The 23,158-nt window shown below is 38.6% G+C and overlaps 1 protein-coding gene across 1 annotated transcript in view; it reads right to left on the bottom strand.

Moving 5' to 3' along the window:
- Positions 1-12,918, bottom strand: part of LOC138852664 (uncharacterized) — a 43,439-nt gene extending 30,521 nt beyond the window's left edge. Inside the window, exons 1-2 of the mRNA XM_070084756.1 lie at positions 12,854-12,918; positions 11,738-11,825 (exon numbers count right to left, since the gene is read on the bottom strand). Coding sequence (XP_069940857.1) covers positions 11,738-11,824 — 87 coding nt within the window. The 5' untranslated portion in view covers position 11,825; positions 12,854-12,918. The remainder of the gene's footprint in view (positions 1-11,737; positions 11,826-12,853) is intronic.
- Positions 12,919-23,158: the final 10,240 nt, after the last annotated feature.

Genomic DNA, 23,158 nt, shown 5'->3' with positions numbered 1-23,158 from the left:
CGCTTACCCGTAACTCAAAGGGGCCCCGCCAATCTGAATAGCCTAGGGCCCGTAAACTTCTTAATCCGGTCCTGCCCACACTGGACAATACCTTGGCGTGTAGCATGCGCTACACGTTTGATCCAAGGCAGCCAGCTTTCAGGGAGAAGGCTTACAGCTTTTCATCTCATCCCCTGCATGCATCAGCCTTACTAGAGATTTGAACAATGCAAGGAATTCGCGAGAGCATGCGAAATATATATATATATATATATATATATATATATATATATATATATATATATATATATATATATATATATATATATCTATATATATATATGTATATTATATATATATATATATATATATATATATATATATATATATATATATATATATATATATATATATATTTTTATTATTTTATTATCGCACTGGCCGATTCCCACCAAGGCAGGGTGGCCCGAAAAAGAAAAACTTTCACCATCATTCACTCCATCACTGTCTTGCCAGAAGGGTGCTTTACACTACAGTTTTTAAACTGCAACATTAACACCCCTCCTTCAGAGTGCAAGCACTGTACTTCCCATCTCCAGGACTCAAGTCCGGCCTGCCGGTTTCCCTGAATCCCTTCATAAATGTTACTTTGCTCACACTCCAACAGCACGTCAAGTATTAAAAACCATTTGTCTCCATTCACTCCTATCAAACACGCTCACGCATGCCTGCTGGAAGTCCAAGCCCCTCGCACACAAAACCTCCTTTACCCCCTCCCTCCAACCTTTCCTAGGCCGACCCCTACCCCGCCTTCCTTCCACTACAGACTGATACACTCTTGAAGTCATTCTGTTTCGCTCCATTCTCTCTACATGTCCGAACCACCTCAACAACCCTTCCTCAGCCCTCTGGACAACAGTTTTGGTAATCCCGCACCTCCTCCTAACTTCCAAACTACGAATTCTCTGCATTATATTCACACCACACATTGCCCTCAGACATGACATCTCCACTGCCTCCAGCCTTCTCCTCGCTGCAACATTCATCACCCACGCTTCACACCCATATAAGAGCGTTGGTAAAACTATACTCTCATACATTCCCCTCTTTGCCTCCAAGGACAAAGTTCTTTGTCTCCACAGACTCCTAAGTGCACCACTCATTCTTTTTCCCTCATCAATTCTATGATTCACCTCATCTTTCATAGACCCATCCGCTGACACGTCCACTCCCAAATATCTGAATACGTTCACCTCCTCCATACTCTCTCCCTCCAATCTGATATCCAATCTTTCATCACCTAATCTTTTTGTTATCCTCATAACCTTACTCTTTCCTGTATTCACCTTTAATTTTCTTCTTTTGCACACCCTACCAAATTCATCCACCAATCTCTGCAACTTCTCTTCAGAATCTCCCAAGAGCACAGTGTCATCAGCAAAGAGCAGCTGTGACAACTCCCACTTTGTGTGTGATTCTTTATCTTTTAACTCCACGCCTCTTGCCAAGACCCTCGCATTTACTTCTCTTACAACCCCATCTATAAATATATTAAACAACCATGGTGACATCACACATCCTTGTCTAAGGCCTACTTTTACTGGGAAAAAATTTCCCTCTTTCCTACATACTCTAACTTGAGCCTCACTATCCTCGTAAAAACTCTTCACTGCTTTCAGTAACCTACCTCCTACACCATACACTTGCAACATCTGCCACATTGCCCCCCTATCCACCCTGTCATACGCCTTTTCCAAATCCATAAATGCCACAAAGACCTCTTTAGCCTTATCTAAATACTGTTCACTTATATGTTTCACTGTAAACACCTGGTCCACACACCCCCTACCTTTCCTAAAGCCTCCTTGTTCATCTGCTATCCTATTCTCCGTCTTACTCTTAATTCTTTCAATTATAACTCTACCATACACTTTACCAGGTATACTCAACAGACTTATCCCCCTATAATTTTTGCACTCTCTTTTATCCCCTTTGCCTTTATACAAAGGAACTATGCATGCTCTCTGCCAATCCCTAGGTACCTTACCCTCTTCCATACATTTATTAAATAATTGCACCAACCACTCCAAAACTATATCCCCACCTGCTTTTAACATTTCTATCTTTATCCCATCAATCCCGGCTGCCTTACCCCCTTTCATTTTACCTACTGCCTCACGAACTTCCCCCACACTCACAACTGGCTCTTCCTCACTCCTACAAGATGTTATTCCTCCTTGCCCTATACACGAAATCACAGCTTCCCTATCTTCATCAACATTTAACAATTCCTCAAAATATTCCCTCCATCTTCCCAATACCTCTAACTCTCCATTTAATAACTCTCCTCTCCTATTTTTAACTGACAAATCCATTTGTTCTCTAGGCTTTCTTAACTTGTTAATCTCACTCCAAAACTTTTTCTTATTTTCAACAAAATTTGTTGATAACATCTCACCCACTCTCTCATTTGCTCTCTTTTTACATTGCTTCACCACTCTCTTAACCTCTCTCTTTTTCTCCATATACTCTTCCCTCCTTGCATCACTTCTACTTTGTAAAAACTTCTCATATGCTAACTTTTTCTCCCTTACTACTCTCTTCATATCATCATTCCACCAATCGCTCCTCTTCCCTCCTGCACCCACTTTCCTGTAACCACAAACTTCTGCTGAACACTCTAACACTACATTTTTAAACCTACCCCATACCTCTTCGACCCCATTGCCTATGCTCTCATTAGCCCATCTATCCTCCAATAGCTGTTTATATCTTACCCTAACTGCCTCCTCTTTTAGTTTATAAACCTTCACCTCTCTCTTCCCTGATGCTTCTATTCTCCTTGTATCCCATCTACCTTTTACTCTCAGTGTAGCTACAACTAGAAAGTGATCTGATATATCTGTGGCCCCTCTATAAACATGTACATCCTGAAGTCTACTCAACAGTCTTTTATCTACCAATACATAATCCAACAAACTACTGTCATTTCGCCCTACATCATATCTTGTATACTTATTTATCCTCTTATATATATATATATATATATATATATATATATATATATATATATATATATATATATATATATATATATATATATATATATATATATATATATATATATATATATATATATATATATATATATATATATATATATATATATATATATATATCAGTTTAGACGTCACTCCAAACAGCCAATGTCCCAAACCCCTCTTTTAAAGTGCAGGCATTGTACTTCTCACCTCCAGGACTTATTCCGGCTATATATATATATATATATATATATATATATATATATATATATATATATATATATATATATATATATATATATATATATATATATATATATATATATATACATATATATATATATATATATATATATATATATATATATATATATATATATATAATATATATATATATATATATATATATATATATATATATATATATATATATATATATATATATATATATATATATATAGGAGGAGGAATAACATCTTCTAGGAGTGAGGAAGAGCCAGTTGTGAGTGTGGGGGAAGTTCGTGAGGCAGTAGGTAAAATGAAAGGGGGTAAGGCAGCCGGGTTTGATGGGATAAAGATAGAAATGTTAAAAGCAGGTGGGGATATAGTTTTGGAGTGGTTGGTGCAATTATTTAATAAATGTATGGAAGAGGGTAAGGTACCTAGGGATTGGCAGAGAGCATGCATAGTTCCTTTGTATAAAGGCAAAGGGGACAAAAGAGAGTGCAGAAATTATAGGGGGATAAGTCTGTTGAGTATACCTGGTAAAGTGTATGGTAGAGTTATTATTGAAAGAATTAAGAGTAAGACGGAGAATAGGATAGCAGATGAACAAGGAGGCTTTAGGAAAGGTGGGGGGTGTGTGGACCAGGTGTTTACAGTGAAACATATAAGTGAACAGTATTTAGATAAGGCTAAAGAGGTCTTTGTGGCATTTATGGATTTGGAAAAGGCGTATGACAGGGTGGATAGGGGGGCAATGTGGCAGATGTTGCAGGTGTATGGTGTAGGAGGTAGGTTATTGAAAGCAGTGAAGAGTTTTTACGAGGATAGTGAGGCTCATGTTAGAGTATGTAGGAAAGAGGGAAATTATTTCCCAGTAAAAGTAGGCCTTAGACAAGGATGTGTGATGTCACCGTGGTTGTTTGATATATTTATAGATGGGGTTGTAAGAGAAGTAAATGCGAGGGTCTTGGCAAGAGGCGTGGAGTTAAAAGATAAAGAATCACACATAAAGTGGGAGTTGTCACAGTTGCTCTTTGTTGATGACACTGTGCTCTTGGGAGATTCTGAAGAGAAGTTGCAGAGATTAGTGGATGAATTTGGTAGGGTGTGCAAAAGAAGAAAATTAAAAGTGAATACAGGAAAAAGTAAGGTTATGAGGATAACAAAAAGATTAGGTGATGAAATATTGGATATCAGACTGGAGGGAGAGAGTATGGAGGAGGAGAATGTATTCAGATATTTGGGAGTGGACGTGTCAGCGGATGGGTCTATGAAAGATGAGGTGAATCATAGAATTGATGAGGGGAAAATGGTGAGTGGTGCACTTAGGAGTCTGTGGAGACAAAGAACTTTGTCCTTGGAGGCAAAGAGGGGAATGTATGAGAGTATAGTTTTACCAACGCTCTTATATGGGTGTGAAGCATGGGTGATGAATGTTGCAGCGAGGAGAAGGCTGGAGGTAGTGGAGATGTCATGTCTGAGGGCAATGTGTGGTGTGAATATAATGCAGAGAATTCGTAGTTTGGAAGTTAGGAGGAGGTGCGGGATTACCAAAACTGTTGTCCAGAGGGCTGAGGAAGGGTTGTTGAGATGGTTCGGACATGTAGAGAGAATGGAGCGAAACAGAGTGACTTCAAGAGTGTATCAGTCTGTAGTGGAAGGAAGGCGGGGTAGGGGTCGGCCTAGGAAAAGTTGGAGGGAGGGGGTAAAGGTGGTTTTGTGTGCGAGGGGCTTGGACTTCCAGCAGACATGCGTGAGCGTGTTTGATAGGAGTGAATGGAGACAAATGGTTTTTAATATTTGACGTGCTGTTGGAGTGTGAGCAAAGTAACATTTATGAAGGGGTTCAGGGAAACCGGCAGGCCGGACTTGAGTCCTGGAGATGGGAAGTACAGTGCCTGCACTCTGAAGGAGGGGTGTTAATGTTGCAGTTTAAAAACTGTAGTGTAAAGCACCCTTCTGGCAAGACAGTGATGGAGTGAATGATGGTGAAAGTTTTTCTTTTTCGGGCCACCCTGCCTTGGTGGGAATCGGCCAGTGTGATAATAATAATAATAATATATATATATATATATATACATATATATATATATATATATATATATATATATATATATATATATATATATATATATATATATATATATATATATATATCCACACTGGACAATACCCTGGCGTGTGGCATGCGCTACACGTTTGATCCAAGGGAGCCAGCTTTCAGGGAGAAGGCCTTCTCCCTGAAAGCTGGCTGCCTTGGATCAAACGTGTAGCGCATGCTACACGCTAAGGTATTGTCCAGTGTGGGTAGATTGGTAAAGCACTGCATACCTTGTCCTAAGGTTCGTAGGTTCGAGTCTCCTTCAGCCAGAGATCAGTGTTTGTGTATATTTCGCCTGCTCTCGCGAATTCCTTGTATATATAATATATATAATATATATATATATATATATATATATATATATATATATATATATATATATATATATATATATATATATACACACACACATGAACCAGCAAGACTGGACCTCGTGTTCACCCTGAGCAGTTAAGACATTGAGGAGATCACATATGAGAGGCCCCTTGGAGCTAGTGGTCACGTGGTTCTGAGCTTTGAATACATAATAGAGTTACAAGTGGAGAGGGTAACAGGAGTTGAATGGGAAAAGCCAGACTACAAAAGCGGGGGACTACACAGGTATGAGGAACTTCCTGCAGGAGGTTCAGTGGAACAGAGAATTGGTAGAAAAGACAGTAAACGAAATTATGGAATACATAACAAAATGCAAGGAGGCAGAGGAAAGGTTTGTTCCCAAGGGCAACAGAAATAATGGAAAGACCAGAACGAGCCCTTGGTTTACCCGAAGGTATAGGGAGGCATAAACTAAGTGCACTAGAGAATGGAAAAAAACATAAGGCAAAGGACCCAGGAAAATAAGGAGATTAGTCAAAGAGCACACTCGTAGAGCATAATGATGTCAACGAGATCAAACCAGTTGATCAAATGAAAATGCTGGCCCACAGATGGCTCCAACTTCATCCTGTTCCCTACTTGTATGTCTCATAACAATAAAAATGCTTTAAAATGAGCTGATGTAGGTAACAGCTCTTAGCTTGCCAATAAAGTTAGGAATCCTTAACCTGTAAATAACTTGTCAATAAAGCTAGGGATCCTTAACCTTGTCAAACCCTGTGTAAAAAAAAAAGAAAAAAAAAACGAGTATGTACAGATAAGGAGGGAGGCCCAGCGACAGTACGAAAACAACAAAGCATCGAAAGTCAAGTCTGACCCGAAACTGCTGTATAGCCACATTAGGAGGAATACAACAGTCCAAGACCCGGTGATCAGGCTGAGGAAGGACGGTGGGGAACTCACAATAAACGATCAAGAGGCATGTGAGGAGCTCAACATGAGATTTAAAGTATTTAGAGTGGAGACAGGAAGGGCTCTGGGAAGACAGCACAAAGGGGGACACCAACAAGGACTATACCAACAAGTGTTGGATGACATACACACAACCGAGGAGGAGGTGAAGAAGCTGCTAAATGACCCTGATACCTCAGAGGCAATGGGACCTGAAAACATCTCCCCCTGGGTCCTTAGAAAAGGAGCAGAGATGCTGTGTGCCACTAATCACAATCTTCAACACATCCCTTGAAACTGGGCAACTACCTGAGGTATGGAAGACGGCAAATGTAGTCCCCATTTTGAAGAAAGGAGACAGAAACGAGGCAATAAACTATAGACCAGTGTCACTGACGTGTATAGTATGCAAAGTCATGGAGAAGATTATCAGGAGGAGAGTGGCAGAGCACCTGGACGGAACAAGACTATAAACGACAACCAGCATGGATTCGTGGAAGGCAAATCCTGTGTCACAAACCTACTGGAGGTTTATAACAAGGTAACAGAAGTAAGACACGAGAGAGAGGGGTGGGTTGACTGCAGTTTCTTGGACTACATGGCCTTCAACACAGTTCCTCACATGAGATTAGTGCAGAAGCTAGAGGATCAGGCACATGATAACAGAAAGGACACTGCAATGGATCAGAGAATACCTGACAGGGAGGCAACAACGAATCATGGTACGTGATGAGGTATCACAGTGGACGCCTGTGACAAGCGGGGTCCCACAGGGGTCAGTCCTAGGACCAGTGCTGTTCTTGGTATATGTGAATGATATGACAAAAGGGATAGACCCAGAAGTGTCCCTCTTTGCAGATGATGTGAAGGTAATGAGAAGAATCAAATCAGATGAGGGTCAGGCAGGACTACAAAGTGACCTGGACAGGCTGGACACATGGTCCAGCACATGGCTACTCGAATTTAACCCCACTAAATGCAAAGTCATGAAGATTGGGGAAAGGCAAAGAAGACCGCAGACAGAGTATAGGCTAGGTGGCCAAAGACTGCAGACTTCGCTCAAGGAGAAAGATTTCGGGGTGAGTATAATGCTGAGCACGTCTCCGGAAGCACACATCAACCAGATAACTGCTTCAGCATATGGCCGCCTGGCAAACCTGAGAATAGCGTTCCGATACCTTAGTAAGGAATCGTTCAAGACTATGTACACCGTACAAGGCTAGTACCAAAGCTAAGGGGAATGTCCTATGAAGAAAGGTAAAGGGATATCCGTCTGACGACACTGGAGGACAGGACGGTTAGGGGAGACATGATAACGACATACAAAATACTGTGTGGAATAGATAAGGTGGACAGAGACAGGATGTTCCAGAGATGGGACAAAGAAACAAGAGGTCACAATTGGAAGTTGAAGATTCAGATGAGTCAAAGGAATGTTAGGAAGTATTTCTTCAGCCAGAGTTGTTAGAAGCGGAATAGTCTGGCAAGTGATGTAGTGGAGGCAGGAACCATACATAGTTTTAAGACGAGGTATGATAAAGCTCATGGAGCAGGGACAGGGAGGACCCAGTCGCAGTCACTGAAGAGGGAGAGCCAGGAGCTGAGTATCGGCCCCTGCAACCACAATTAGGTGAGTACAATTAGATGAGTACACACCCACACACACAGATAGGATGTTCCAGAGAGGGGACAGAGAAACAAGGGGTCACAACTGGAAGCTGAAGACTCAGACGAGTCACAGGGACGTTAGGAAGTATTTCTTCAGTCAGAGTCGTCAGGAAGTGGAATAGCCTAGCAAGTGAAGTAGTGGAGGCAGGAACCATACATAGTTTTAAGAAGAGGTATGACAAAGCTCAGGAAGCAGAGAGGGAGAAGACCTAGTAGCGATCAGTGAAGAGGCGGGGCCAGGAGCTGAGTCTCGACACCTGCAACTACAATTAGGTGAGTACACACACACACACACACACACACACACACACACACACACACACACACACACACACACACACACACACACACACATATATACACACACACACACACATACACACACACACACACACACACATACACACACACACACACACACACACACACACGGTGAAAGTGCAAAGGTTTGCGACAAGGTTAGTTCCAGAGCTAAGGGGAATGTCCTATGAACAAAGGTTAAAGGAAATCGGCCTGACGACACTGGAGAACAGGAGGATTAGGGGAGACATGATAACGACATACAAGATACTGCGTGGAATAGATAAGGTGGACAGAGACAGGATGTTCCAGAGAGGGGATACAGAAACAAGGGGTCACAATCGGAAGCTGAAGACTCAGACGGGTCACAGGGATGTTAGGAAGTATTTCTTCAGTCATAGGGTCGTCAGGAAGTGGAATAGCCTAACAAGTGATGTAGTGGAGGCAGGAACCATACATAGCTTTAAGACGAGGTATGACAAAGCTCAGGGAGCAGAGAAAGAACCTAGTAGCGATCAGTGAAGAGGCGGGGCCAGGAGCTGAGTCTCGACCCCTGCAACCACAAACAGGCGAGTATATATATATATATATATATATATATATATATATATATATATATATATATATATATATATATATATATATATATATATATATATATATATATATATATATTATATATATATATATATATATATATATATATATATATATATATATATATATATATATATATAATATAAAGATATATATATATATATATATATATATATATATATATATATATATATATATATATATATGTATATGTATATATATATATATATATATATATATATATATATATATATATATATATATATATATATATATATATATATATATAAAATGATGAGAAAACTGTCATCATTCAACACTTTCACCATCATTCATGCATAATCACTGTTATTGGAAAGGCGCTCACGACAGTTTAGATGCCATTCCAAACAGCCAATATCCCAAACACCTACTTTAAAGTGCCGGCACTGCACTTCCCACCTCCAGGATTCAAGTCCGGCTAACCGGTTTCGCTGAATCCCTTTACAAAATATTACCCTGTTCACACTCCATCAGCTTGTCAGGTCCCAAAATCCATTCGTCTCCATTCACTCCTAACACGCTCACGCACGCTGGCTGGAAGTCCAAGCTCCTCCCCATCACTTCCCAGACTATTCCACTTCCTGACAACTGTGACTGAAACAATACTTCCTAACATCCCTGTGATTCATCCAAGTCTTCAACTTCCAATTGTGCCCCCTTGTTGCTGTGTCCCATCTCTGCAACATCCTGTCTCTGCCCACTTTGTCGATTCCTCTCTGTATTTTATATGTCGCTATCATATCCCCCTATCTCTCCTGTCCTCCAGTGTCGTCACGTCGATTTCCCTTAACCTCTCCTCATAGGACATACCCCTTAGCTCTGGGACTAGTCTTGTTGCAAACCTTTGCACTTTCTCTAGTTTCCTTAAGTGGTTGGCTAGGTGTGGGTTCCAAACTGGTGCTGCATACTCCAATATGGGCCTAACGTACATAGTGTACAGGGTCCTGAACAATTCCTTATTAAGATGTCAGAATGCTGTTCTTAGGTTTGCTAGAGGCCTGTGTGCTGCAGCAGTTATTTGGTTATGTGCACCTCAGGAGATGTGCCTGGTGTTATACTCACCCCAAGATCCTTTTCCTTGCGTGAGGTTTGTAGTCTCTGGACCCCCAAGACTGTACCCCATATGCAGTCTTCTCTGCCCTTCCCCGAACTTCATGACTTGACACTTGGTGGAGCCGAACTCCAGGAGCCAGTTTCTGGAGCAGGCCTGCAGCCTGTCTAGATCCCTTTGTAGTTCTGCCTGTGTGTGTGTACTCACCTAGTTTTGGTTGTGGTGGTTGTGTGTGTGTGTGTGTGTGTGTGTGTGTGTGTGTGTGTGTGTGTGTGTGTGTGTGTGTGTGTGTGTGTGTGTGTGTGTGTGTGTGTGTGTGTGTGTGTATGTGTGTGTGTGTTTAATTACTCGTAAACATGCGAAATTATTTACAAACAATATCTTTAAGACCACAAAAGAATTCGAACCTGTGCAATCTGCATGAAAGTATGCAGTACTTTTGCACTTCCGGGGGCCTGACTGTAGCAAAATTACTGTGTACTTTGACTCAGAGTGCACAGGTTTGAATCCTGCCAAAGAAAAACCACGGGGGGTGGTAATCTTTAGCTCAAGTACTTTCACACTTCTCAGTGCGTCATCAGGCACTACGCAATGCTGCATATATATATATATATATATATATATATATATATATATTATATATATATATATATATATATATATATATATATATATATATATATATATATATATATATATATATATATATATATATATATATATATATATATATATATATATATATATATATATATATATATATATATATATATATATATATATATATATATATATATATATATATATATATATATATATATATATATATATATATATATATATATATATAGAGAGAGAGAGAGAGAGAGAGAGAGAGAGAGAGAGAGAGAGAGAGAGAGAGAGAGAGAGAGAGAGAATGCGATTAATATAGTGTATTTTGACACAGTAGGCTACCTATTAACAAATAATACATATTTGCCACGTATAAGTGTATCAACATATTACAATACGAACTGAATGAAAAATAAATTGAATGACATATCCATACGCCTATTGTGAAAATATTATAAAATATTGAAAATTTGAGTTAAGCGACAATGTTTATTCAGTGATTGTGAACACAGGAAGGTTATGAGAGCACTTAACAACATAGTAATTATGTCACAATATCCGAACACTTGTATGTTGTTCATTATACCGTTGATTAAAGTATCCTTAATGTTATCTAGGCGGACTGATTCCTGAAAGGTGCAGTCGTCACACCATAAATTAAAAAAAAATCAAGGTAAATACATTTATTTATAACTTTTGTTAGATTACGGCCTTTTAATACTGGCTGTCCGTATTTCTTTAAAAGTTTGCATTTCAACCTAGCACAAAAAAAGCTGCAGTTTTATAGCATTTAAACAGTGGTAGCCATGAAAAAGAAACAATTGCATCAAAAGGATAACTAGAAAGCCTACTGACCAGGCTGAGTACAGCAATGATGATGGTGCCGGTGCGGAGAGAAATGCAACCGCAAAACCTCTTCGGCACAAATTTCTTGTTCTCCATTCTGCAGGTGAAAAATATATATACGCATTAATAAGACTGAATATCCCTGATAACATTAATAACCAGTGTAACAATAAATGATGTAAAGGTCTACCTCTCAAGGAATGTTCCCTGATGCCTGTTAGATACTTTTGATCCAAGGAACTGGACCTATTCTTCCTTGCCTTCAAGGAAGGTTCCTTGATACAGTTGAGGGGCTCTTGATCTAAGAAACTGAGCCTGTGTTTCAATTCTTTGAAAAGTTATATTGCGCCCAAGATAACTGTACTCCTAACATTAAAAGTTACTTTAGACTGGTAACTAAAACAATGCCAGTTCGAGTATTCATTAGCTTGAATATGTGCTGTATTATACAAGTTGAAGCATGAGACATATGCACAACACATATCTTTATTACAGAGACATTTTGACAACCAGTGGCTTTATCAATCCATAAACTTACATAAGTATAGATGGTTGAAAGAAATATTTCAGAAGTACACCGAGTTACTGATAACATACGTAGTCATTTACATGACATTGAATAAAACATTGTGGAGGTAGGTCTACCTTACACAGATTCATGGTACGGCTACATTATTATTTATAATCATGAGAAAACGCTAAACCCACAGGAGGTCACAGTGCCAGGGAAATAGCTTCTATGCAAGGAACGTTTGAGTAGCTTCAATTCCTTGGATCTAGTCCTCAACGTAAATCAACCCGTTCTTCCCCCTGAAGACTCTACAAACTTTTACAACTAGTTTAAGGTGTTGTGTAATCTAGTGTGCTATATACATGCGTTTCAACAACTTAGAAAAAATAAGAGTAGGCCTACCTTTCGGCTGGTACGTAGACTTCGGAGCTGCAACACACACGTCACCCTTGATCCTCCGACGACACTGCTCACTTTCCGTCATACGTCTCCCTTATATACAGCATTTTTGGTCATGCTTATAATACTCCTTACCTGGTCTTTCCTGATTTAATGAGTGACCTCATTTTCCAAAGAATACGATAAAGAGGTCGCCGCGGCCAATTACATCTTACCTCACATCCTTCCTGACAATAAGAACCAGGGTTTTGCAAGTACTTCCGATTCTTCCATAATTATGGAAAAATCTCCAGAGGATTTGCGTTTCAACAGATGTTAAAAACTGGTAATTTCTAGTTTATTCTATATTTACTGTGCACTAGTTCAATTAAAAATTAAATTAATAACATTAATAAAATATTAACAAATTAATAAGAACTATAATAAAGAATAAATCTAAACGTACTACAACTACTAGTACTACTATTATGATTGTTTTATTATTAATAAAACAAATGTATATCGTAATAGAATATAATTATATTTTATGACAAAATTTTTATGCAATTATAGGGTGGTTAGTGTGTTGACATTAGAATTCAAATTCAAATTCAAATTCAAAGTTTATTCTCTATAAAGATTACAATGTTGAATTTACAGAATTTGGTTGTTGTGTGGTTTACATGTAGTTAAATAATGATTACAGAGTGTACCACTAGAAGTGTTTTATTTCCAATATTATCTCCAATAAATGCTCAGAACAGGAATCATTTACATGATGACACTTCATTGTCTTGTGGTGTGTAGTTACTCAGTCCTCGGAAAAGCTATATAATATCTGCAACAATAAGAAAATCTAAAATAAATTAATATTTTTACTATCAGAACGGAATTTGGAAACAGCCCATACATACAAACACACACACACACACACACACACACACACACACACACACACACACACACACACACACACACACACACACACACACACACACACACACACACACACACACATAGTAGGAAGTATTTCTTCAGTCATAGAGTTGTAAGGCAGTGGAATAGCCTAGAAAATGACGTAGTGGAGGCAGGAACCATACACAATTTTAAGACGAGGTTTGATAAAGCTCATGGAGCGGGGAGAGAGAGGGCCTAGTAGCAACCGGTGAAGAGGCGGGGCCAGGAGCTAGGACTCGACCCCTGCAACCACAAATAGGTGAGTACAAATAGGTGAGTACACACACATTAACCAGATAACTGTTGCGGCATTTGGGCACCTGGCAAACCTGATAATAGCGTTCCGATACCTCAGTAAGGAATCGTTCAAGAGTGTGTACACCAGGCCCATACTGGAGTACGTAGCACCAGTTTGGAACCCACACCCGGTCAAACACGTCAAGAAATTAAAGAAAGTGCAAAGGTTTGCAACAAGGCTAGTGTGGAAAAAACTGTATATATTTTCCAGAAATTCAGTATTTATATGTATATAGATGGCCATACTGTATTTAATAACATTTATGTCATAGAAAATGGGAAACTGAGCCTGGGGAGAAGAGTCAGTGTCCATTTTTTTTTAATTTGGATTAGAAACGTTGGTGTAATGGGAAGAATTTTTCGTGCTCTAGAAGTTAAAATTGGGCTGATACCTCTCAAATAGGAGACGAAATTGTTGGATGTGCATTACTGCATAACTTGCGTGCAGCCAGCAGTAACAGCCTGGTTGATCAGGCTCTGATCCACCAGGAGGCCTGGTCACAGACCGGGCCGCGGAGGCGTTGACCCCCGGAACTCTCTCCAGGTAACTTGAGATATCAGGCGACAGAACAGGACAACTCCAGGAACCTCAGATAAGCTGTCTAATTTATTTTTAATTTCTGGCCAGTAAAATTTTCATAAATGTAATCAAAAGGGGGGGTCCTGTACATGACACATTAATCTCCAGTCAAATTGGTGAGTGTTATGATTAAGATATTTTCTTTCTGTTATACGTGTATTTATATATAATCATTTTTTAATTTAATATACAGTCCACAATTCATATATTTACCAGCATTCCTGGTGTATATATATTTCATTTAATTAATAGGTCCAGAGCAACTTGTGGATATGACAGTGGTAGGTATCGAAGGGGGACATTTTTTGCGACCTAGGTGTCCCAAATTCCTACTTGTCTAACTGATAAATAATAATTATCTATGTTCATTTATTGTTATGTAAATAATGATACATTCAGATAAATGCAATTTTCCACAGCTAGTTTCAAAGCTAAGGGGATTTTTAGATTTTTAGATTTTGCCACCGAAGTGGCTAGTTTATTGTGCACCCCATATCCATCCTGTGGACGGTAGCGCGAGAGCATATGGATACACAAAAGGCCTAGGAACTAGGCCCCAAAGGGTTAACAGGAATACATATGGATTTATATCTACATATCTATAGTTCACTTATCTGTTACAAGCAAATTTAGGAAATTTGCTTAGTATATCTGGTATCTTATTTTCATTAATAAGATATCTTGACATGTCACATAGGTTATTATACTGTCTGTCTCTGTATTCCTCAATGTGTGGACAATTAAGCACATAGTGTTCAAGAGAGTGACCATATGCCTGATCACATAATTTACATTTAGTTTGATCATCATCTGTGTGTCTCCCAAACTGCCAAAAGTACTTGTAACCAAGCCTAAGCCTGGCCACTACAACATCAGTCAGTCTGTTCACATTGCAAGTTGCTCCATAAACATACTTATCTACGTTCATGTTATCATAGTGGGTTATAGATCTACTCAGGCTTCTAACTGCATTCCTATAACAATCATTTTCATTATTTACTTCTCTCCTAATATTATTCCTAATGCTAGACACAGTTATACCAAAGTTATATTCTACATTCTCCTTCTGGGTACTCTTCTTGGCTAACATATCAACTTTATCATGAAGGAGTAATCCAATGTGTGATGGGATCCATAGCAATTGTACATTAATTCCTTTGTCCCTAATTTTTGAGTATCTATACCTGGCTTCTCCAATGAGCATGTTGTTGGAGTCATTATATGAGTCAAGAGCCTTCAATGATGACATAGAATCAGTAATGATGACAGAGTCAAGCTCAGTGTCATAGGTTAGCTTTAGCGCCATTAGGATTGCAAACAATTCAGTTTGCAGTGTAGACGCCCAGTTGTTAATTCTTATGTCTAACTCAACAAATTTATTATCGTTCTTAACTAGGGAGGTGGCAACAAGAGCAGATGCAGCCCTGCCAGAAGACTCCTGTTTAGATCCATCAGTGTATATAACTTGTGATAACTTATTACTACCAGCTAGGTGAGAAATTTCTTCTTGAGCAGTTGCTCTAACAAGAGATTTAAGGAAGGGATTACTAGCAATGAGCTTCTTGGGAGGGACTTGTAGGTATGTGATATTAAATGAACACATCTTCCATGGAGGGGTGAAATGCTCTTGTTGCCTACAGTGATACAGTTCATGTAGGTTATAAAACTTAATGCAATTGCACGTTTTCACAATCCATTTAGATCTGTGTGTATTTACCTCTAGACACTTGGTAAGATTCACTGTGACAGTGTCTGGTTCGTTTAGGGCAGTGGTTCCCAAACTGGGGGTAAATTACCCCCTGGGGGTAATTTAACCATTTTTGGGGGTAATGGAGGGTGACAGAAAAAAAGTTATGAATTCTGAAAATCAAGAAAACAATGCGGTACCCGGTATGAGGATTATTGTTAACTTTGTCTTAGTATATAAAGTTGTAAAGTAAACCTATTATAAGTAAGTAATAAAGTTAAACCAAATAACAATAAACATCAAAAACTAATATACAGTATTAGAAAAGAAGAAATATATAGCTAAGTGTGTGGAAACCCAAAAGTATTTTGATAAGTATGCTTCAGGACAAAAGTCACTCCTCAGTAGCCCAGATCGACCTGTCCAGTACGCGTCACTCACTTCCTGAGGCTGCCTCTATTTCACACTGTCAGTTTATCTGTGAGCATCAGCCGAGGTAGACATAAGCTGGTATGTATGTGTACTGCCCTGTGCAGTATATAGTTAGTATTTACCCACTGTTACAGTGAATTTGTAGCTATTATTAATTTTATATATAATGTATGTGTGGTTCTTACGTTTTCAATGGTTTTGCTAGGATTAGCAGAGTATGCGAGGCTGTATACGTTCACGTTTAGCCATATATATCAATAATAACAACATTTTGTGAAAGGGGTATCATGCTTTATGTGGCATGTTAAATTGGGTAACAAGCTGAAAAAGTTTGGGAACCACTGGATGTCCTAAGAAGAAAGGTTAAGGGAAATCGGCCTGACGACACTGGAGGAGAGGAGAGTCAGGGAAGACATAATAACGACATACAAAATACTGCGTGGAATAGATAAGGTGGACAGAGACAGGATGTTCCAGAGATGGGACACAGAAACAAGGTGTCACAATTGGAAGTTGAAGACTCAGATGAGTCAAAGGGTTGTTAGGAAGTATTTCTTCAGCCACAGAGTTGTTAGGAAGTGGAGTAGTCTGGTAAGTGATGTAGTGGAGGCAGGAACCATACATAGTTTTAAGAAGAGGTATGGCAAAGCTCAGGAAGCAGAGGGAGAGGACCCAGTAGCGATCAGTGAAGAGGCGGGGCCAGGAGCTGAGTCTCGACCCCTGCAACCACAATTAGGTGAGCACATGAGCGTACGTTTGAAAATAACATAGCCTGACCTAAACTAATATAACTGAAGTATACTTGATGTAGTAGAATATCCAAGACATGACGCATTCTCGAGCATAGGAAAACAATTTAAACAAACAAGTGCCGTCCATGGATAGGTTGCTGCCACAGCCTCATCCGGTGTAACTCGAGAAATACGGTTTTTACCGCTTAGAAAGTAGAAAAGTGTATAAATAGCCAAGGTCAAGAGAAAGTGGAGGGACAGGGAAAGAGAAAATATTGAGAGTAAGTCAACTTCCTTTTGAGTGCAATATCCTGGCCCATTGACCTCATTTACAGTTACATATATCCCTTGTGGTCCCTGGTCAGCTGTGGTAGGAAGTACCTAGTAGATAGTCGAGGTAACGACATTGGTGAAAAGGCGAAAGAAAAAAAAACAGTTTAACATTGTTATTGTTTTTATATTGTTGTATTATTCACCTAATCAATATTCCTATATTATTAAATTCGTGGGTGAAGCGGTAAACCGGTAGGGGGTCATACATCCCTTGGGTGAATGGAAAGCATTCAGGTTCGATTCAAGATTATTATAATCATGGGGAGTGATAAACTCAGAGGATTATACAGCGCATGTGGGGGGGAGGGGATGGAAGGCATTCAGGGAACTGGAGCACAGAGCCAGTTCCCTAGATCAAGAACCCCTCACCAGAATCAAGGAACCTCCCTTGAGGGGTTCGATTCAAGAAACTGGAGCACAGAACCAGTTCTTTAGATCAAGAACCCCTCACCAGCATCAAGGAACCTCCCTTGAGGGGTTTTATTCAGTAGCTATTGGGCGTCATAAAGTTGTAAACAAAATAAAAGTATTATGCCATACAGATGCCAGTTTACTTGTCTGTGACTATCCTTATTACTTGCTCTACATAGGCTGAAGTCTGAATGTAACATGCCTATGTACGAGGCCAAACACACCTGAACAAATTATTGACAAGGGAATTAAGGATTGTGGATTCCCTCTCACATAGGCCTACCGGAGAATTGCCGAGTTAATGCTTTGGCTAAACTACCATTAAAAGATGGGTTATGTTGAATATAATTTAGATTGCTCAATTATTATTACATTCGTGGGGTAACGCCAAACCCGCTGGTCAAACAGCTCTTGGAGGAATGGGAGGCATTTATGTTCGAGCCAAGGAAGAGGAGCACGGACCCAATTTCTTCGATCAAGAGCCCCTCGTTGGCATCAAGGAACCTCTCTCGAGAAGCTTGATTTCTCAAAAAGTTTAAAAGCCATTATTAGAAAATTATTACAAGTTCAAAGAAGCAAAATAGAGCTAGGAGGTAGCAGATCAATTGCCCATTATAATGAAATGCGGCAAGTTTATTTATTTATTTATTTATTTATTAATTTGAACATGATACAGTGAAGTACATAGTTATTACAGTGCAACATGCCAAAGCCCCTTGTATGCAGAGCATTATGGGCAGGCTTAAAATTAACTTAAGATTAACTAAGCAATGATATATTCAGTGGCAAATACATTATTGTAAACAGATAACAATTTAGCACAAATGAGTATTACAAAGACAGGTCATATGGTCATTTACTGTGTTGCTGAGCATTCAGTAGATTGGAGTATTCTGTTAGGTAATGTAATTAAAAAATAAAGTTTGATTGGGTCACAGGTTAGACATTTATGAGATACAATAATGAGAAACATTTACGAGATACAATTTATGAGATACAGTTATTCAGTATTTATTTAGTTGTGGGTGAGTAAGTGATTTTTGAGAAGAGACTTGAATTTATAAACAGACAGTGCTTTTATAATCGCAGGTAATGAATTCCAGATTTTAGGGCCTTTTATGTGCATTGAGTTTTTACATAGCGTGAGATGGACTCGAGGAACATCAAAGAGTGATCTGTGTCTTGTGTTATGGTCGTGTGTTCTGTTGAGGTTGGTAAGGAGACGTTTGAGGGGAGGGTTTATATCAGAATTAAGTGTTCTATGAATGTAGTAGGTGCAGTAATAAGTATGGATGTTTTGAATGGTGAGTAGGTTTAGAGTTTTGAATATTGGTGGAGTGTGCTGCCTGTAGTAGGAATTTGTTATTCTGACTGCAGCCTTTTGTTGGGTAATTAATGGTCTGAGATGGTTTATTGTTGTTGAGCCCCATGCACAAATTTCATAGGTGAGATAGGGGTAAATAAGTGAGTGATATAGGGCCAGGAGGGCCGACTGTGGAACATAGTACCGTATCTTCGATAGTATGCCTACGGTCTTGGAATTTATTTTTGGAAATTTGTTGTATATGTGTTTGAAATTTGAGTCTATTATCAAGGTGGATTCCTAAGAATTTTCCCTCTGTGAGTTTTGTGATAGGTGATCAGTTTATCTTTATGTTAAGAGGGACGTCTGTAGTTCTGTTACCAAATTGAATGAAGTAGGTTTTGTCAATGTTTAGAGTAAGTTTGTTAGTACTCATCCAGGTAGATATTTTCTGTAATTCGGTATTTACAGTATTGGCTAGCGTAACTGGGCTCGGGTGAGAGAAGACGTATGTAGTGTCATCTGCAAATAGTGTGGGTTTGAGCAGTTGCGATGCATTTGGTAGGTCATTTATGTATATGAGAAAGAGAAGAAGGCCTAGGACACTTCCCTGTGGGACACCAACTGTAATTGGCTGTGCTGAAGAGTTTGCCCCGTTTGTGTACATATATTGGCTTCTGTTATTGAGGAAAGACTTTGGGTAGTTGAGGGAGTGCCCTCTTATACCAGAGTGCGACAATTTTATATGGAGCAAGTCATGGTCAACTGTATCAAAAGCTTTACGTAAGTCTATGAAGATCCCCAGTGGGACTTCTTTTTTCTCTATTGCAGTGTATATGTGTTCTAGCATGTGTATAATAGCATCATTAGTATTTTTATTAGGCCTGAACCCAAATTGACAGGGGTTGAGTACGTTGTGGAAGTTGAGGTAGGAATAGATTCGCTTATGAATTAATTTTTCGAAGATTTTAGAGAGAGGGTGTAACTTGGATATTGGCCTATAGTTATTCAAGTCTGTTTGGTCTCCTCCTTTATGGATCGGTGTGACCCTTGCTATATTGAGAACTGTAGGGAAGGTAGAGGATTCTATGGATTTGTTAAAGAGTGTTGCAATGATTGGTGATAGTACTTGTGACGCTTTTTTGTATATAAAGGGTGGTAAGGTATTTAAATCTCCTGTCTTGTTTTTTAGTGTGTTGATAATAAAGGAGACTTCAGTAGGGTTAGTCGGAGCTAGGAACAGTGTATTCGGGTAGTTGCCAGTGAGGTAGTCATTGGGTGGAGTATCTGAGCTTGGGATTTTATTGGCAAGGTTTTTTTTCCTATAGTGAGAAGAAATTATTGAGTCTGTTCGCTGTTTCAGTTGGTGGGAGTTGGGGTTCATCTGGTTTTGTTAATTCAATTTCGCTATTTCGTGATATCTTTTTTGTTCCTAGAATTGCTTATAGGGTTTTCCAGGTCCTTTTTATATCACCTCCTAAGTTGGATAATCTGTTCCCATAATACAGTTCTTTAGCCCTTCTTATCAGGTTGGTTAGGACTGACGAGTAACGTTTTGTTTGGTCTCTGGTTATGTGACCCATTCTGTACTGTTTTTCGTATAGGTGCTTCGTATTTACGGATTTGAGGATACTGGGTGTTAGCCAGGGACTGTTCAGTCTCTTAGCTGTCATCTGTTTACTTTTTTGGGGCAGTACTTGTTATAAATTATCATAATCAAGGGGGAAGCACTAAACCCGGAGGATTATACAGCTGCTTATTATAAAGGTATTGGATATTTTTTTAGAAAATTATTAATACATTCGTCAATATTTGTATGGATTTCTAGCTCAGTGTGTCAGTCAATGTTTGTCACTGCTGCTGTGAAGTTATTAATGGCTGCCTCATTGTGAAGTCTGAAAGTGACTTTAGTAGTGTCTTGGGGAAATTTGCCAAGGTTTGTGATGAGGAAGGTAGGGTAGTGATCTGTGGTATTATATGTGATTATGCCTGATTTTAATGGGGATATGGTGTTGGTCCAGATGTGGTCTAGTAGGGAAACACTAGTCTCTGTAACTCTTGTAGGTTTTGTTACTGCTGGTAGCAACATGCAGTTACTCATAGTGTGTGTGAATTCAGTAACGTGTGGGTCTTGGTCTTGCAGGAGATTTATATTGAAGTCACCTGAGAGTAGTAAGTGATCTTTGTTCATGCGTGCATCAGTTATCATACTTCCTAGGTTGTCACTAAAATGGCTAATGTTTGACTGTGGTACTCTGTAGATGTTTTAATGAGGAAAGTTAAAAGATAAGTAGACCACAAGATCTCACTGCTAGACTAAGGCTGAAGTTGTATCTATGACAGTTCAGTTCATATAGTCGTGTCAGTCCCATAAAACATAGACAGGGGCGACACACTTGAACATTAGTTTAAGTGTCCAAACATCCTAGTATTTAAAGACACATCAAAACAAAACCTACAGGAAACTGCAAATCACTTTGTTGTTAATGATAACATATCTGAAGGCCTGAAATTTTATCCACACTGTACAGTCTAGACTAGATTAATAAAATTATTTGATAACATTATATCCTGCTAAGTGACCAACGTTTATAGTGGTAATGATAAGCTTTTTATGACTGCATTTACATATTCCATTGAGTAGATGATTATTTATATTATTAAACAGGCCACGGTGCCCCGTGGCATGATCGCTAAAGCTCTTGCTTCACACGGCGAGGGTAGAAACATTGGACGTTTCTTTACACCGGTTGTCTATGTTCGCCCTTGAGCAAAATGGGTACCTGGGTGTTAGAGAATGATGTGGGTCGCATCCTGGGACAAGGACCTAGTTTGTCCGAAATGCTCTTCATTATATATATATATATATATATATATATATATATATATATATATATATATATATATATATATATATATATATATATATATATATATATATATATATATATATATATATATATATATATATATATATATATATATATATATATATATATATATATTATATATATATATATATATTATCACACTGGCCGATTCCCACCAAGGCAGGGTGGCCCGAAAAAGAAAACCTTTCACCATCATTCACTCCATCACTGTCTTGCCAGAAGGGTGCTTTACACTACAGTTTTTAAACTGCAACATTAACACCCCTCCTTCAGATATATATATATATATATATATATATATATATATATATATATATATATATATATATATATATATATATATATATATATATATATATATATATATATATATATATATGCAATAAGATCACAGTAAACAGGTGATTTCAGAGTATGCAAAACAACCACTCTGAAAGAATAGAGAAATTCCAAGCGCTTTCGTGACTACTCACATTATCAAGGAACTATGAAAGTAAAGCATCCAAGGAAGCTATATAAGGGGTCTGGCCAGCACCTCACTATCAGATCCCACAACGGTTAAACACCTGACGCGCGCCGACCCAACTTGGATAGGTCCTTTGCACAACTCACCCACAAACTATTCTACCCAAGAAAATTTAAAAATTGGAAATATAAACACATATGCAGTATAATGTGATCCTTTATTGACTACGTTTCGCCCACACAGTGGGCTTTTTCAAGTCACTGTGTGGGCGAAACGTAGTCAATAAAGGATCACATTATACTGCATATGTGTTTATATTTCCATTGTGTCGGTATTTTATACCATTTATTTCCAAAATTTAAAAATTATTATTTGTCCAGTGTATTATTAAATTCTTCCCAAATTCTATTAATTATAAATGGATCTAATTTATATAAACCAAAGGAAATATTC

Source organism: Cherax quadricarinatus, chromosome 1, assembly GCF_038502225.1.
Source record: "Cherax quadricarinatus isolate ZL_2023a chromosome 1, ASM3850222v1, whole genome shotgun sequence".
Taxonomy (NCBI): Eukaryota; Metazoa; Arthropoda; class Malacostraca; order Decapoda; family Parastacidae; genus Cherax; species Cherax quadricarinatus.
Note: the sequence above shows the minus strand (reverse complement) of the source record. Positions and strands in the feature narration are given on the sequence as shown.